The sequence below is a fragment of the Chamaea fasciata genome, unplaced genomic scaffold (assembly GCF_029207755.1).
Source record: "Chamaea fasciata isolate MVZ Bird 193981 ecotype frontalis unplaced genomic scaffold, bChaFas1.0.hap1 SCAF_12, whole genome shotgun sequence".
NCBI lineage: Eukaryota > Metazoa > Chordata > Aves > Passeriformes > Sylviidae > Chamaea > Chamaea fasciata.
In genome coordinates, this window is record NW_027094097.1 from 17,244,802 (window position 1) to 17,263,594 (window position 18,793).

The 18,793-nt window shown below is 39.3% G+C and overlaps 1 protein-coding gene across 1 annotated transcript in view; it reads right to left on the bottom strand.

Annotated features, from left to right (window-relative positions):
- The window catches only part of LOC136296044 (cadherin-8-like), a 138,070-nt gene that overhangs the window by 60,039 nt on the left and 59,238 nt on the right, over positions 1-18,793 (bottom strand). The window contains exons 4-6 of the mRNA XM_066194857.1: positions 7,413-7,580; positions 3,493-3,680; positions 556-809 (exon numbers count right to left, since the gene is read on the bottom strand). Coding sequence (XP_066050954.1) covers positions 556-809; positions 3,493-3,680; positions 7,413-7,580 — 610 coding nt within the window. The remainder of the gene's footprint in view (positions 1-555; positions 810-3,492; positions 3,681-7,412; positions 7,581-18,793) is intronic.

Sequence of the window (18,793 nt, forward strand, 5' to 3'; positions counted from 1 at the left end):
AGCATGTGTGCTCATCAAATTAGATAAAACCCACTGATCTGATCAAACTGGAATAGAAGGTTTTGTTCAAATTAGATCAAAAGGGAAAATATTATAAACTGAAGATGCAAAAGTCATACAGGAATAATCATCTCTGACTTTGTATCTTTAAACCAGGAATGGGTTTAGACAAGGGAATACAAAATATGTTTTGACAACCTTACAACTGCATGGCACAAACTCAGTATTGTTAGTGCAGACACTGCTGGATTATTTAAATTCACCACAGAGATACACTCTGATGGTTCAACCCCATCCAATCTCATTTCTCATAAGAACCACTCACATTTCTTATTTTCATTGCATTCCTCTGTTTCATAAGACTACTCCTGTGGCAAGGAGCATTTCAGGGACTTTGAAAATGATCGGAACTGATAAATCTAAGATCATAAACCAAATCCTATCCAGGCATTTTCACAGAAACAGAACAGCATGAAAACAGTCAGACAATGAGTGGGGGAATCCACTTGGGATCTGCCAGTAGTACTCCCAAAATACACCTTAAAGCAGCCCTACCTTATGGGGCTGGAAGACACATCGGGGTCATGGGCTGTCACTTGCCCCAGCACAGAGTTGATAGCAGCATTTTCATGTACTTCCAGCAGGTAAGTGGGAGAGGAGAAGACTGGTGGCTCATCAGCATCCTCCACCACAATCTTCACGGTTGCTGTATCCTTGAAGGGGCCCCCACTCAGGAAACGAGGGTCGAGGTGAATATTGGCTGCCTCCACCTTCAGAGTGTAGGACTTCTTAGTCTCAAAGTCCAGTGGCTGTTGAGAAGGACAAAGATAAATGTCTTTTACTGTTGGCCACAGAGAACAAGGGATCATAACGCTGGTGGATGGGAGTTATGTGCATTTTTAAGCACACAGGATGAGTTTTAATACAGTCACTCCCCTCTCCCAGAAACCAAACCTCCAGATTTTCTAGGCACATATTGGTATCTGTTGATTTACCAGCCTCAGAGGATACAGCACTGTTCCCTTGTTTTTAACAAGAAATTTACTGAATTATTCTCTCTCATGAATTATACCATTACAATTACATATCAGACAAATACTACAGATTTGTTGGGGATGACACGAGTTGCATACCAATAATGCACTTCATCATTGCTTTACTGGCTGGAGATGAGAAAAAAATCAAACTGGCTCCACAAAGAATTAAATATTTTATTACTTCCAGAAAAATGTGAGAAATGCAAAGAACTAGAAATTATTATTTGTTGGACAGGAGAGGCAAGATGTAGAGCTAATCATATAAGAAGGTATTTCAATATTCTTGCTCTACAAGTACCTCTGTAGTTCAGTTTATAGGAGTAAATGAGGTAGACATCTCTCAGGAATTTCTTAAAACTGTTGCAATTTCTACTTCTCTATCTTTTCTCTTTTTTTCCCCCACAGACAGAATCACAAAACAAATTACTTTATTCTATCAATATACCTGCCATGTCACCACTGTTTTTACTATTTTACAGTTCCATATTAACTCATAAAAGATGAAAACTCAGTGGATTTAAGGGACTGAAATCCCAAATAACCCCCAAATCTGTGACACTTTTGAGTGTTAGACTTTTTCATTATGGGAGATTCAAGTTTGTGTCTTGAAGTACATCAGTATATACACTATATAATTCTCTTGCGTCTCACAACAATTCAAATTTCAAAGATGCAAATTGCCAAGCATTGGAAAGATATTAAGATTTGCATTATAATGTCTCAGGGATAAAAAGAAGAGGACATAGACACTCTGAATCTGCAATGCAAATACCAGCAAGAGCACAAACAGGAATCTTCAGGAAGTCTGTCAAAGCCTTCTATAGGTATATTTTCAAATTCTGTTGATTTTTTTCAGGTATGAATCAAGCTCTAATGGGATTTGCTCCTTCTCACAAATTCTAGTAAACACAAGAAAATCTTGCTCCTTTTGCAGCTCTTAAATTAGTAAGCTTTTGAAATTATGAATGGGGATTTATAAATCAGCATATTCACAATTTGCCAATCATGGCTCCTGTAGCACTTTTTCAATTGCTTTTTATGTGCTTTACAGAAATGACAGCACCCCAATACATTTAGTCATGCCTAATCAGAATATCATATTGAAAATTTACTCAGCATTGTCTAAAGCCCATGATTTTATGCTGAAGAAAATCTGTTGGTGAGCAGTACCCTCCATACATCATCTACTGGAGTAGAACCAAAATTATTATTGCTGTCAAAATGAAAATATGAAACAACATTATGGTTGTGATTCAGTTATGAAATAAAGCCAAGGGAACTGGGGCAAAAGGCTAATTGCCTCAGCTTACAGGAGAGGCCACAGCATACAATAAATAACAGTAAGGAAGAGCTGGGATGTATATCATAATTTTCTCTTCAGCAAAACAAACGTAAATTTAGATAAATACACATCAGTTTATTATAAAGCTACAGTGCTGACCTACTCACTGAGAAAGAGAAAATACAAAGTTTTGACAGGCAATCTGCCTGACCTCTTTAATGACAGGTACAGGAGAAATATTAATTACCAGTGCTCATTGGATTCGCCTTTTCTCACTGGGATATCACGGTTTGGGGTTTGTTTACTTTTGTTTTTTATAAACAAAGATTCATTTAGAGTGATCTGTGCTATGCAGTTAAAATCCTCTTCCACTGCTATAAATTATATTCATATCCTTTTTCAGAACACAGCATGAGGAACAGCTTTTTCTCCTTCCCAGGAAAATAATGACAACTAAATCTGCAATTAATATTTCCCTGGCTTTACTAGAGGAGTTTTGTTCTATGCTGCCTCTCCCCACTTTCTGTACATAATAGGGTGGTGCTTTTGTTTTGTACATGCAAATACCTCACCTTGCACACATCAAGACTGTACAAGCATAGAAAAGGTATCATGGTTTTCTTTAGGGCCCAAATTTGGCACTTCTCACGTGAAACTGATTTCCTTAATAAAATTCACTGAAATCCCTGTTCATTGAGTGAAGAAAGTTCAACATGAGAAAAGGTAGGGAGACTAAGCTCCCACATGTCAGGTAATTTAATTAATGCACTGTGATTTATCCTTCTCTGAACAGCTACACAGGAAATCAAATAATTAAGGGAAGTTATTTGATGAATACTCAGCCAAGATTTTACAGAAGTTTAAACCACCACCAAAGCAGAATCTAATCTACTATTCTCCTTTGGAACCAAGGAAGCAAAACCTGCATGATGTGCCCACATGGGAGATGAACACAATTCCAGCACCCATGGATGTCTCCCTAGTTGTCACCTCAATGAAAATTCAGAGGAACATGGCCAATAAACACACCCCTTGTCATCACTCCACTGGCTTGACACCTCATCCACAGATGAAAGAACCCCTGGAAATCCAGCACCTTCTCAAAGAGCAAAGTCTGGCTGGGTAGTTGTATGAACAATAAACATTCATGTTTTTAACAGAGATATGATTTACCTTTCTCACTCTAATAATGCCGTCCTGAGTTTGGGCATCTGTAGTAATCTCAAATATATCCATTCCATCTCCTTCAATAATATCATAGGATGACTTAGCATTTTCTCCAATATCCAGGTCATTTGCTTTCACCCTTCCTATTGGTTCACCAAGAGCAACATCTTCCATTACTGAGAAGTGATAGAGACCTTACAAATAAGAGGAAAAGACTAAACATTACAGCTGGTCCCAGTGTCCCCTGTGTGCCCTTCAATGTTGACACATCCCCAACTCCCAAGATGTGCAACTGATCCAACCCCCATTTACCCAAATTATAGACTGAAGGCACCAGAGCGTGGTCCTCGCACAAGGATATTCACTTTACTGTAGGTGAGTGTCCTTTCCATTCCAGCAATCTCCTGCTTCTTCCTCGCAGGGATGTTTTGTGCTGGCAAACACAAATATTGAGCTCCTTTCAACGCTGCAGAACTTACCTTCTTATATGGATATTTTACTGACAAGGAGCTACAATTCAGCCAAGAAACTTTGGCTTTTACTCCGGCAAAAACTTGGTCTAATACTTTAAAAACCTATTGTGTAAACACTTATACAACTTCAAACATTTACTACATAACTTCAAATATTTACTACTTTCTAAAATGTAATTTGATTTTGTTTATTTAAACCCTTTCACCTCTCTTTTGAGGTAAGAAACTAATCAGGAAACATTCAAGGAAACTCCCAAAATTTATTCTTTACTGGAAACAATAACTTTTCATAGCAATCATTACTGTGTTTGCTATTTGTTGTAGAGTTAGACTAAAATCCATTAGAAATTGCTATTCAAATTGTCAGCGTTTTATTTTTTGATACGCCTGCTTCAAACCTTTTAAGTTAAAAAGCATCAAAAAATCTATTTAGATATATTATTTTAGGTAGGAATTTTATTAAGGCAAAACCCAAAATACCCATTTTCTTTTATATCTTCCCTTTCCTAACCATACTCTAAAAACCAGATGACACACTACATACAAAATTCTTTCTGGAGTCCCTATATTTCTACCACTTTATAACTGACACCTATTGAAGTAAAGGTAATGCTTGATCTAATCAAATGAAATTCAGCTCAGGAGTTAAAATAGGCAAAAATAATTCCAGGATAATAGAAGAGACTATTAAAACAGTTATTGACACAGGATTCTGGCCTTGTTCTTCTCTATCTTCCCTGTTGTTCTAAGACAATCTGTTAAGTGCAGGTAATAATTTTCCAAAAACAATGCTCCGGAGTTGTTGCTTTACCTGTTACAGCTGATTGCAGTAGCAACAATTGAAAATAGGAAGGAAACTCTGAGGAATTCACAAATACATGTATTAGCTACACAATGAAGTCCCAAAGTGACTTGGTTTTAATGTTCCTAGGCTAAATTATTAGAGATAATTTGGAGATCATCAAGATTCCTCAGAATATCCATAATGGCTCAAAAACAATGAGCAGCCAAAGCAATGAAGGGCCCTGGGAGACTAAATTATGCGTTCATCATTTACACTGCTGTCCACACTTTGTGGTCTGAATCTCCAGGCACAGCTGATTGCATTGTTAAGCTGATATTTTGCTCTCAGATTTATTAAAATAGTTTATGAAATATGAAGCAAAAATTAAAATTTTGATGCAGCTGACTCTTTGAAACAAATTCCTCTCCAGAATTATACATTGTGTCATAGTGCTGAGGTGACCAAAATATCCACACTGGGCAACTTTGAAAGCCCCGGGTTTCCACAGCAGTGCACAGTTCTTCTCATTACAATTCTGTGGTAAACTGCCAGGTTAAAAACTTTGGTGACTTATAAAATGCCTCTAAAATTATTTCAGAGAGATCATAGAAGTAGTGAAAGTTCATCTTTTTCATTTCTAAAACCCAGGAGGCTAACACTCTGAAATCAAACCATAAATATACATTTCTGTCCTGCCTGGAAACAATAACCCGATAAAACACCCTGTTTCCCGAGCTCATTACCATTTATTGTGCAAGCAGCATGTATTACATCTTATGAATTTCGATTTCATTCTGGCTAGGCTTATTGTAAGTTTGATCCTTTCTTATTTTCCTTTCCAGGCAAATGCAAACTGTGCTTCAACAGTGTAAAAAAAACCAGAAAACTCAGACTTGCTCAGCTCTTGTCCAAGGGCAGAGTCATGGCTAATCTGTGGTGCTTGGCAGCCAGCTCAGAATACTGCCTTTAAAAAAGCAGAAATTGCAATAACACCAAACTCTAATGTTATTGTGGCTCATCATTAAAGCAATAAATACATAACACTCGGTACATGCCGGGTTTTTTCCTAAAGAATTGGCATCATGGCCAGTGGCCATTCCTAGAGGGAAGCCTGAATCCTGCAGGGGCTTCAGAGGCAACATCTTCCTTATTACTGCAGGAAAACTCATCCAGGAGCAAATGTACTCCAGGGATAATGATGGTGTCTTGCTGATGCCCCCAGTCAGTGTGTCACTGTGCCCAAAAAGCTCTGGAAAAGGGCAGCTTCACCTCCCCATGCTGTGCTCCTGGGCTGTCCCCAGTTTGGACCACCTGTACTGCTGATTTTCAGATCAGATTTTTGCCGAAGGCTTCCTGAGGCAGTGCTGGTACAAAATAAAAGCCAGGTAAGCTGGCAAAGGTAGGTCTGTGCTCCCTGAGCTGGGGCCACAGGACACTGCAGGTATAAAAGAGACATCCCTCTGCATGCTGCTGATAGAGTTCTGCAGACATTTCATTGTTGGGGAAATTGTTGGAAAACACTAACACAGAGGGAAAGGCAATTCAATGGGACACAAAGTAAAAAATTTACGCATTTCCTGCTTTATGAGAGAAAACCTTTTATTGTGCAGAGTGCTTATCTGTTAAAAACCACTAAGATGAGGTAATAAAATACATATTTTGAAAATAAGCTTTTGCCTCTGCTTATTTGTATTAGATTTCTCTCTCTCTCTCTCCATCTCTATGTATGTTTTCTACAGGCTACAGAAGCATATTTATCATATGCTGAGCACTAGGACAAACCCATTTTGCTCTGTGTCCTCAGAAGAGGGCAAAAGTGGACTTCAAGTCTTCCATACACAGAAAAAATAACTTTAAACTGGGTCCCTGAGCACCTTGTTAGAAAAACATAAGAAAACAAAATGATGCAAAATCTAGATGCAGGCTCAAGAAACTTTTAACTTCAATTTTCCAGAACAAGCTGGATAAAAATGCTGTTTCTAATAGTGTATTAGGCTGCACCTGTTCCAGATAAAATCAATCCAGTCATTATGCTCTCCTTCCTCTTTTTTTCTTTTTGTCTTCATCTTGGAAATAGACTACAAAGCTTGCAGAGAATCTCAGCAGGATGCCAAATCATTTTAACCTAGCTCAGCAAGATACCCATTGGAACCAGAGTAGAGAGTATGGATTTTGAATTAAAGATCAACAATTATCTAGATTCAGACTTATCTTCTTTGTTTTCTTCAGTATTGCCTAATTAGTCAAGGCTTTATTCCTTTTATCAGTTATATGTGTCTTTTACTGGTGGTGTCACTTGTCTGCATGAGATGGAAACAACAAAGCACACAGAAACAACTGCACTGAGAGGAAATAAATATGTTTTCAGAAGTCTCCAGGCCCTTTTTGGTGGATGTAAGAGGGGTAACAAGGAAGGTAGAGATCTGTGTACACTGTTGTGGACATAATTCCCTTTTTCCCAAGCCCTTAATCAGGCAGAGAACTATTAACCTTTCTCTAGTAACAACTACATCTTTTACATTACATTAAAAACCCAGTCAATATGAAGATAAAAAAAAAAAAAAAAAAAAAAAAAAAAAAAAGGCAAGACAAAATTTGATATAAAAAAGAAAACACAACACAATAATAGCTTCTTGTACAGGAGCACACACACATATAATGGCACTTACTCTGTGCAAACTTAGGAGGATTGTCATTCACATCACTGAGTGTAATTGTCACTGTTGTAGTTCCAGAGAGTCCACCCATATGTCCTCCCATGTCCTTTGCTTGGATGACCACAAAATATTCTTCTTTGGCTTCTCTGTCCATGTTGGGAAGAGCTGTTTTAATTATAGCTACAATGATGATGGGGGGAAAAACAGTCAGGTACAGACACCAATTCAGTTTGCAGCTGTTTTCATGGATATATGCAAATATTGGTATACAAGAGATGACAAAGGTCCAGTTAGGCTGCCTCTTAATACAAAGGATGAAGAATTTGAGATTTTGAAAAAAATTATATTAGGGGTCACCTACCTTGATTTAATTTGAAGTGCACTGAAACTGTAGTTTAAAACCCAAGAATTAATCATAGCCGTGATACATATTTGTTTCACATTTTATTCCCGACAAACTTATTGGTTTCTGCCCTGTCTCCCACAGAAATCCATCTTTTCCCCACAGACTTCCCAAACAGAAGACAACCACACAGAAAGCTGACTCTGTGAACACTGTTAACCACAGCCGTTCAGGTTGTTTAAAGTAATTTAAACCCAAACCCATTATTTTTAATCTGCTCTTGTGTATACTGCAGGCCACAGTTGCTCTCTTAAGTCTTAAACTGAGTGCCTAAACTTGAACAGAAGAAAGACAGACTCCACTCCACTGCCCAAGGGGGGGTCACCTGTGGAACAATGCCCTCACAAAGCTGCCATAACCTATTTCATCAGGTTTGAAGCTTTAAAACCCAGAGAAGTTCAATCATCTGCTGTATACCAAAATATAAAATGTCAGTGGGCTGAAGGAAATATCAAGTTTGGTTAATTCTGGAGCCAGATCCACTGTAAACTCCTAGAGATTTCAGGGACATGTAGTAGAAGAAATAATCAAATAATCATTCTTTCTTTCCAAAAGTTTTCCATCTGTAATGTGCTATTATATTCACATCATGTACTGAAAGTGTAATACTGAATGTTTAAAGTTAAACTTAAATAGTCCACCATAATCATAAGACCATAACAGACTAAAGAAGCCCACTAAACCTAGGGAAAACAGTTCAAAATGTTCAGTTGAAATTTGGTGCTTTTTTAATCCTTTTTTAAAAATTCCATTTAAAAAGAAATAATGTTTCCTTGCAGACACTGACAGTAACTCAACAAATCTTTATTTTAGTTTTGCTTTCTTTGCTGGGATTGGAATAGCTGTGGAGGCTGCATCCATCTCTCACTCTCTTGCCTGGCACAGGTTCTACTAACCAAGCTTTTTAGGAATGACACTCTGGCTGAAATGCTGAGATTACCCATTCATGTAAAGAAATACTCTTTTTGCATTAATAGACATGCCTTTTAGTAAATTCTAAAATTCCCAAATTATAAAGAAAATGCTAATATTGATTAAATATCCATTTATCTTCAACAGTATAATACTAAGAACCTGATCAGTCCTTCTTTTCATGGCTGAGGACCAGCCAGGGGGTGTAAGGCATTTATAATACAGCAATACACTTCCTCCATAAACCACCAAATATAACACAGGAGCAGGCTTGTAACCTACACTCTTGTAATTTTTTTTTCCATAAAATATTTTTGGTTGTTGCCTCACGTATTTTATAATTCTGCAGGAAAATGAAACCTCTGCCTTATGTCTACAGCAGCCAAGGCAGAGAAGTCTCTGTTCCCAAGGAACTCAGAGCCATGGAAGGGTTGGGGTTGGAAGGGACCTCTGGAGATCAGCAGGTCCAGCCCCCTGCCAAGGAAGGGTCACCTGGAGCAGGTGACACAGGAATATGTCCAGAGGGACAGGAAAATTCTCAATTAGCGAGTTTTTGTTCCAGCACAGGGAATACAAAGCTCACAGTAAGTGGGGTTTGGAGCCCCAAGGCCAATGGCCCAGCAGGTGGAAGTACCTCAGGAGGGAGCCCACATTATTCTGCCACACACAGAAAAAAATGTTTCTGTTAAGTTTTCTGAGTGAAAGCAGGGGAATAATAAACCCCATTTATCAGATTTGATAGGTGCAAAATACAGTCAGTGGAAGAGTAGGGTCATTTCCTCCATGGCAGCCTGGGTAAGGAAAGTAAATGATGCTTAATTCTAAAAGCATCTGACAGTTGTGGCTGGTTTGGACTGACTGGTTTACTACTGACAAATAATAATGATGTGTTCTGCAAATAGGTCCATTGTTATAAATGAAATGACTCATAAAAATCATTCTAATGCAAACGTAGGCTATCAGAATTTGGTCCACATTCATTTTTTTCACTAATATAGCAGATCCAAATATCAGTGAACCCTTATTTCATTAGGGCTTGTATTAAGCATACTATACTTTATCTCCATTATTTTTTTTTAGGCAGAGTTTCTATGTTTGTTTGGTTGTTTTAACCTAATTTACATAGTTAACTCTAGCCTACAGATTAGTTGCATGAGATGCCATATTTTGTATTCTGCAGTTTCCACCGAGAAAAGTCAATTATTTCACTAAATTGATGGCTTTTCCTAGACAGGTATTTTAATTTGTCTCTTGATGTATTGAACAGCTTAGTCCTTGCCTATGGTTTGAAATATATCAGGCAGATTAAATACCTTTAGAAGTGCCAATGTAAAAATTCAAATTTTGGCTTTTAAGACATAAAAATTTGGGGGTTTTTTTCTGTATAAAGGTACTAACACAAGCTGTTGTTTCAAGAATTTTACACATATCTGCTGTCACAGACCATAAACCACTTGCCAGAAGCTGAGTCAAAGTCAAGTTTCCATTTCAAACACAGTAAAAAAACCTAAAAAGCAGTTTGCTGTTTAAATTACTGTAAGAGGAACTGAAGGTTTTTAAGAACCAAATCTATCCAGATTACACGGGCTGATTGTTACCACTACATTCAGAATCTACAGAATTGAGGCCAGCAAGAGGGAAGTGTTGTTATCTCTTAGGAAGCAAATTTATAAACATCCTCATCTGTCGGGATCAAGACAAATACAGGCTAAGAGAGTTCTGCATAGAGAATCCCAAGGATATTTATTTGTTCTTTTGCTTTATTCACCAGTCTTCAGGCTGGGCTTGCAGGAAGTACTGAAACCATCTGTTTATTTTTAGAACACAATCCACGCGCACCAAATACCAACGCACACCCCACACACAGAACATTAACTCACTGAGCATTCAACCTGCTCTGCTTCAGTTCAACCCAGAAACAAATGGAGAATAAAATCATAATCACTTTCAGCATGCAGTGACAGATGAGAAGGAGATGTGCCAAACAGGAGTAGCTCAAAAGCGAGAGAATTACCATAAACTAATGTAAAGCAGGTAGAGGCTTGTTGGTAGATTGTATTCAGAGAAGTTATCAATGGCTTACTGTCAAGTGGAGAGATGGATGACGTGGTTCATGGGGTTTGTTCTGCTTCTAGAATCATTCAGTATTTCCTGAAAGCCAGAAGGCAGGGAGAACTTATCAAGCCTTTCAGATGACACAAAGTTGGGAGCCATTGCAAGTACAGGAAGAACAGGATTAGAGTTCAAAACAATTTTCACAATTTGAAGAGTCTAAAATAGCAGGATGCAACTCAATTTGGCATGTAAAAAGCATTTTGTGTGAAGGAAACAATTAACTTCCCAATTACAATAGAGCAGATGACTCACAAGACAGAAGAGAATGTGGAGTCAAAATGAGCTGAATATGAGACAACAGCAACTTGCTGATAAAAGTGCTCAAGCATTTCCTGGTATATTAGTTACTATGTTATGTGGAAGAACTGTGGAACAATCTTTCCAGTGCACTCACACAGGTAAGGCTGCAGCTGGAAGAGCGTGTCCAGTTTTGAAAAATATTGATTTTTCTACTCAGGGCAGTATAAGGACAGCCTTTACAGCAAAATATGTAAAGATTACGGGGAACTACTCTCCTTTTCCACTGGGGAAAAGTAATGGGCCTAAAATAGAACCCCAAAATGGGTTTCAGCTGCACCAAGAGAGATTTCAGTTGAACATTAGGGGAGTACCAACAGAAGGCAGCCTCTAGAATTTGCAGTGTTCCCATTCCTGCAAGTTCTTAAGAATCCATCAGTCAACCATCTGCCAAGAATGGGAAGGGAAAATCTGATCCTTTTTGGGGCCAATGGCGCTCACAGCATTCCCACTCGAGGTTCCTTCCCTCCATAATATCTAAGTCAAGGCTTTATCTCCTTGGAGCCTGAAATAATTCCCAAAACTTACTGCTACAAAAACATTCACAGACGTGGTACCCTGGAATTTCCCTACAGATTCTGTCCCTCAAGCTGGGAATATCAGGGAACAGCCTGGAAGGTAAAGAAGCCAAGAAACAAATTATTCCCTCCAAGGATGAAACCTCCAAATATTGAAGTAACTTTTTTTTTTTTTTTTGGCCAAGTTGCTTTTCCCGCACAGCCCTCGGTGTCCCACTGCTCAAGAGCAAATAAAGCAGCTGCAGAAGGGGATTTACTTTTGCAGTGGTCCTGACTGCACACACTGAGCAATTTGCACAATCTGCCTCCCAACTTGAATCAGTTAAAATGCACCCCTGGGGACTACATTCAAAAACCTATTTGGAAGAATATCCACTGTCTCACTCTGAAAAAGTCCAGGGGAAAGGAAGCAAATTGGCAGAGGCTGCAGCTCACAAAACGAAAGCAAAAAAAGAACAGAAATAAGGACCTGGCTTTCACTTTTGTCTCCATTTTTTTAAAGGATCTCTTTATGATAATGCCATAAAACCATACATAATAATAATTGAGCACATGGAACAAAACCAAGCAAGCACTATGCAAAATTGGAACCTGGCCCTGAAAAGCCTTTCTCAAGCATCCCATTCATCTCACATGCTTTGTTGAAGACTTCCTTCTATTTCAACTTGCATACTTTGGTACTTTGGAACTTTCCCTACTTCGTTTTGCAAGAGCTAAGTAATAGCTTTCATCTTCCTTCCGTGCTAGAATCTTGGTGGAGATTCTTATTAAATACAAGAGTCATTTAGGGCCCAAACTCCTGAAAATCAATCTTGCAATTTCTTCAGAGCCATGAGTGGTATTCTTTGTAGTCCTGTGAGGCACAGCCACCTCAGTGATGTTTTAGCAGTCCATAAAAATGGTTTACTTGGAAATCTGTGGAGAACCTGCACCATAGTTCTTAAAAAATTAGTAGATCACAACCACCTTTACTCAAAGTTTAAAAAAATGTAGTACTTTGATGATGTGATACAGGAATACTGATCCACTATTTTTAATTTTATTTACCTCTATCATAATCTCCTTAATAAGAATTATCATCAAATATTCTAATTTCTTATTTCTAAGCAAGACAGGAAACATATCTGCAATCTCTAGCAAGGTTGCCTAACTTTCTATAGAAGCTATTAATTACAGGAGTTGTATGAACTACATTGAGATCTAGATATATTTCAAATCAAAGACACTAAACCCAGAAAAAATTATGACTAGCTGAAGACTCAAATGCTATTTTACATTTTATATTTCTGTGCCATTTTTCTATTTTAATAGAGAATCTAATCGTGTACGTATTTTATTCTAATGCTTATTTTTAGAAATTGTATAGGGAAGATGGCACTTTTTTGTTAAACAGAGCTCAAGGTTGAATATGGTTTTATTAATTCAGGTGTTTTAACCTGGGATTTACTTTATTTTCTTTTTCAGCCTGTATTACTACAATTTTTGCAGTTGCTGCTCTTGCTTTCATTTCAAAATAGACCCTGCAAGTTTCTTGGTGCACATGAAATTACCTGCCTTTCTCTATGTGCATTCTGCCAGAAGTATATCCTATAGGACATGACTGGATAACACCTATAATAATGTTGCCTTTTTAATTCAGGTGGACTCGTCTCTGGGTTTTAGAGAATGGGTTCAAAGCTTTAAGCTCTACTTACCAGCCATTCCCTTTTCCCTGGGACCCTTTCATTGGCAAGGTGAAAGGATCACTCTCTCACCAGCTGAGAACAAATTCAGTAAATAAACATTTGGCAGCGCATTTACAACCTCGTTTCCTTAGGATTTCATTTTTAGCAATATAATAGCTGTGATTACACCAGACACTTTACAGAAAGTAGCCTTGGATTCTTTTTCAGGTGCTTTCCAGCTCCAGCTGTGTAGTTCAAATTTCTCCCTCTAATTCAGGCCCTTGAAGTACATTATTTAGATATGTTGCCCGTTTTCCTACTCAGCATGAGGAATAGTCAAGTTCAAACTACCTCACGAGCTTTCTAAAATGATAGAGCTATTGCTCTGAAATGCAAGAAATATGTGTGGTATCAGCTTTTTTTGTTACTGCTATTACTTGATAAACTCAAGAAGCAGAAATCACTTCCTCCCAAATGCCAATCTGCCTTGATCTTAAGCCACTCAGCTTCACCAGCTGCAGACCAGCAGCACTGCTTTCAAACATCTCTGCAGTGATTTTATACTTATTTTATTAATCAGCAAGGACAGCTCTTGGTGCTACTGAAGGGCCTAATCCTAAACACCTGACCCACAACAGCTGCACTTTATACTTGTAGTTAATGAGTGAGAGCTGCGAGACTGACTCAGCTCTGCTCTGGCTCCCTGTCAGCCCAGCCCTCTCCTAATGGGCTGTCACCAAGACAGCTCACAGGGCCACCAAACACCTCAGCACAAACACCTTGACACCTCCCAGGCTTGCACAGACTGTTTAGTACACAAAGACAGGAAAAGATTCCCAGCAGTGTGAGAACAGGCTCTGCTTCCAGCCCTGAGCACTGGAACAGCAGTGAGCAGTGACACACTCCAGGAATCCTTGTGTGTGCTCCAGCCACGGTGCTGCCCTGGCATTGCTGCTGCTGCAGCCACAGTGCTGCCCTGGCATTGCTGCTGCTGCTGCTGTAGCCACGGTGCTGCCCTGGCATTGCTGCTGCTGCTGGTGCAGCCACAGTGCTGCCCTGGCATTGCTGCTGCTGCTGCTGCAGCCACAGTGCTGCCCTGGCATTGCTGCTGCTGCTGCTGCAGCCACGGTGCTGCCCTGGCATTGCTGCTGCTGCTGGTGCAGCCACAGTGCTGCCCTGGCATTGCTGCTGCTGCAGCCACAGTGCTGCCCTGGCATTGCTGCTGCTGCAGCCACGGTGCTGCCCTGGCATTGCTGCTGCTGCAGCCACGGTGCTGCCCTGGCATTGCTGCTGCTGCAGCCACAGTGCTGCCCTGGCATTGCTGCTGGTGCAGCCACAGTGCTGCCCTGGCATTGCTGCTGCTGCAGCCACAGTGCTGTCCTGGCATTGCTGCTGCTGCTGCTGCAGCCACAGTGCTGCCCTGGCAATGCTGCTCTCTGGGCTCCATGGACCTGGATGCTGTTGCACACACTTGCCTTTCCAAAGGGAAGGTGTTCCTGCCATGGCAGGGAATGACATGAGCTTTAAGGCCCCTTCCAACCCAAACCACTCTGATTCTGTGATACTACAGTTCTATGAAAAGAGGTTTCTACACCCACCCATCCCAGTTCATGCCTCTTTTTATTATTTCAGTCAGGAGTTTACTTAACTTTAAATCTGCAGTAACTGGCACAGCCATGGCAGCAGGAGTAGTCAATAAAATGAGCTGGAAAGCAGCAGCTCAATCCACGCTCTGACTCATGTTGAACAAGTACTTTCTCTAAACTAATCCCATGAGGGTTTAGATCTAAAGTATTTAGAAGCTGAACTATTTAGGAAGGCTCTGTTGAACACGAGTGAGTTCTGTTCCTAGCAGCTCATTACTTTCCCTTTACAGTAGTAGATTCCTTCCTGTACCAAAACTGTTTCCCCATTTCTCTCCAGCCTGAAGTGCTTCCTTGTCACTGTATGATGAGTAATTACAAAAACAGTCCCCATGTCTCTCTTTTATTAACACCTCTGAAATTATTTGTGCAGTGATTTCATATCCTTCTTTAATCACCTCTGATCCAGTTTATACAAATTTAGTTCAATCAATCTTTCATTATAAGTAATATTCTCCTGACCTCAGATACCCTGCTTTGAACATTCTCAGTCTCTCAGCAGTGTTTTTATGATGACAGCTCTTATCAGCCCTACACACAATATTCTGAGGGCACCTTGTACCACTGGGAATGAACTGGACATTAACAACCAGATAGAAGAAACAGCCTGAACATCACAAACATATCTGTAACTTTGAAAAGGTGCTGGTTTATACCCTCTTGCTCCCTTGTTTTCATTCTGCTGGACTCTCTTATAAGGTCTAAATGGAAGCAAGACTGCAAATTAAAATAAAAGATTCAAACCTGGCTTCTGTTGAGTGAAGTTTTCATTCCTCCTAGACCTATTCATTTATGTTCTGATTTCAGGATTCAACACTGTGGACCAGAGAGGGCCACACACTAAATTAAGAACTCTGCTGCTTAAAGCATGTGTTCTTTCAACTGAAAGTTAAACCAGGTATAGGGGAAAATTCCACAATTATTCACTCTCCAGAGAAACATCCACATTCTAATAGGGGAGTCTTCAGCTTTCTGGGTCTGTTGACTCTTCCATCCATCTCAGCTGTACCTCCTTGAGCCTTGGCTTTGGACAAAATGCCCACATCCAAGACAGCAGTGCTTAAACGCTGCTCTTTTTCAGTAAGACTAAGGGCTTGTGCTCCACTAATCCCATGTGCTTTCCAGTGCAGTAAGGCTTTGCTGTAATTTGCCTTATTCATAGAACTATATTTCAGGTATGTGTAGGAGTGACATAATTTAAGTTCATGTGAAATGTAAATAAGTCAGACACAGCTGAAAATGTATTTCCTCTGCTATCCCTATATTGTAGAACAGAGTGTCACTTCATATTACTTTTCATTATGATAATCTTATTTTAAAGCTGACAGTCATGATTTAATATCCTTGAAAAAGCTTAAAAGTGAGAAGTGTACTCCAGCTACTTTTAGCAGTCTTAAGGAACCCCCTTTCCCAGCATTTGGATTGTCATCATTTGGATTATGAGAGAATCCATACAACTCATGTACCTTTATAAATAAAACACACTAGGCAGGGAGCCTGGCATCAGTTACTGAGATGGAACCATAATGATATAAGGAATATATTTCAGCCCACCATGAGTTTTGTTACTAATCTGATGCTATCACATTGTAAGTTTTGTCTCTCACAGAAAAAATCTAAATCTGTATCTTTGTCATGTATTAGTTATATCCAACCTCTATCCAACAAACCAGTGGTCGTAATAAAATACACCTACAAAAAGCAAAAAATATTCAGAACAAGCCATCAAAAAAGCACTTACCCTAAGCCACATTCAGAGCACTGAGTGTAAAATAACTTGTGAATTACCGCCTTTCATGTGTCTATAACTCTTACAGAAGAACTTGCAAACTAGAACTGCAGCAATATATGCATTTTTCATCCCAGGTAATGGAAAATTATTGTTTTATGGGTCACTCACCAGCACTTGTTTCTTTGGGCCCAGCATTATAGAACTGTTTCAGTAAGGAGGTTGAGTAAGGTGAGTTCCAGCTGAGAGTGATGCAGAGAAGGGCCACATCCAGCTCCTGCCAAGCCAGGAGGAACCAAAAAGCAGGAGAGGAAGCAACTGCTTCCCTCACATTCACCCTCAGGTGTGACAACTCTTCCTTAGCACAGCACATCCTCCTCCTTTGCTCTCCCTTTTTGTTCTGAGGATCACAGAGGCAGAGGAATCAGGAGGCATTGTTGGGATAATTCCTCACGGTTCACTCTCCTTGTACCATCAAAACCAAGCAGGAAGGTCAGGCAGTTCTTAATCTGAGCCAGGAAATTAAAAAATTACAGACAATACTGTCCTGGTGTAGGTAGCTGCACAGATCTACGTTTACTCTTGGTTTCTAAGAAAGATAATAAAAGGCCAGTCATCTAGAAAATTTATAAATAGATCAGCTCTCAATAGCTATACTTTTGATAACACTTGAGACACTCCTACGAATTACAGAAAATATTTACATTCTGAAGTGGATCACTCTCACACAGCCCATTTCTTAAAATGCTGATTCCATTTAGGGGAAGATACAATATCTGTGTGCAGAAACAATTCAGTTTCAAATTAACTGAAAAGGCTTTCAACTTATCAGGGCAGTAATGAAGTGTAACCACAGAGAAAATGCAGCTATACACACATCCACATCCCCTCTCACGCCCCCAAAAATCCCAAACAACCCTTAAACCCTAAAATACATACCACACTTGGAGGATCATCTTTAGGTTTGATTTGTTTTGGGTGAAACACTACTCTACCTGCTCTGCTTTAACTTGTATACTGTCACAACAGTATCCAAACACCTTCCCACATGAAAACGTCCCCTGAGGGTCCTGAAGACTACAAGATAATGTGTTTTCCTGGCTTAGGTACTGAGAGTTGTGATGGTTCACATTGCAAAGATTGGACAAATATAAAAGAAACAAACATCTGCACACTTCATATTTGCTTTGGACATTTTAGTTCTAGAGCAATCTTTTTCACTCTGTGTATGTGCCTGCAGTTTTTACATAACTACCTGCATCTGGTTTGATTAATGATTAAACTTTTATATATACTTATATTTTATACACGCTAAAGAAACAAATGTGTGCTCTTTGGTTAGATCATGATGGTGATTCCACCACAGATGAAGGGCAGCGCATAGAGATGGCAAAGAAACATGGAACAGCCTCAGTACAGAAACTCTGACAATTGCAGTGAAATAGAGAAGAACATAATTGATGTCCTCCACAGATCTAGAAAAATGGGGATCTGAAACCATTTCTTCACTCAGAAGCAGCTCCCTAAGATGAAGCCACTTAGGGACTGTGGCCACTGTTGAACTCTTTGTCAATAAATTCCCTTTAGACACTAACATGTCATTTTCATGGTAACTGAACTGCTCTGCAAAGGAATATTTGTAGCTGGAAACGAAGGGAGGAGGGGGAAATTAATGCCAGTGAAAGAGGGGAAAACCCCTGGTTTTCAGGTTCACCAAGAAGCTTTGGAGTTCTCTCTGTGTTCATGATAACAGGAATCATTTTCCTAGGTGAGGAATAGTTACTTCTTCGGATTGAGCATTAGGGCTTAAAGCAATACAAATAAGAAAACTAAGTAAAGTGGAGTAGTTTTTTTAACATTTGGAATATTTTATTCAGGCCATTTTTCTGTGAAAGAAAATCATCTGTGTAGGTGGAAAATGCACTTCTCAGCTCCTTTAGGAAAGTTGACGTGTTCCCATGCTAAGGCACTAGCTTTCCCTAGTAGAAACTGAGAAAAAACCCTACAGTCAATTCCCCTCTAATTAGGACAGCTCACACAAGTCATTACTGCATGCAATAATTTGTAATATTCAAGAAAGCAAACAGTATATTTAGATACTTGATGGTCCGA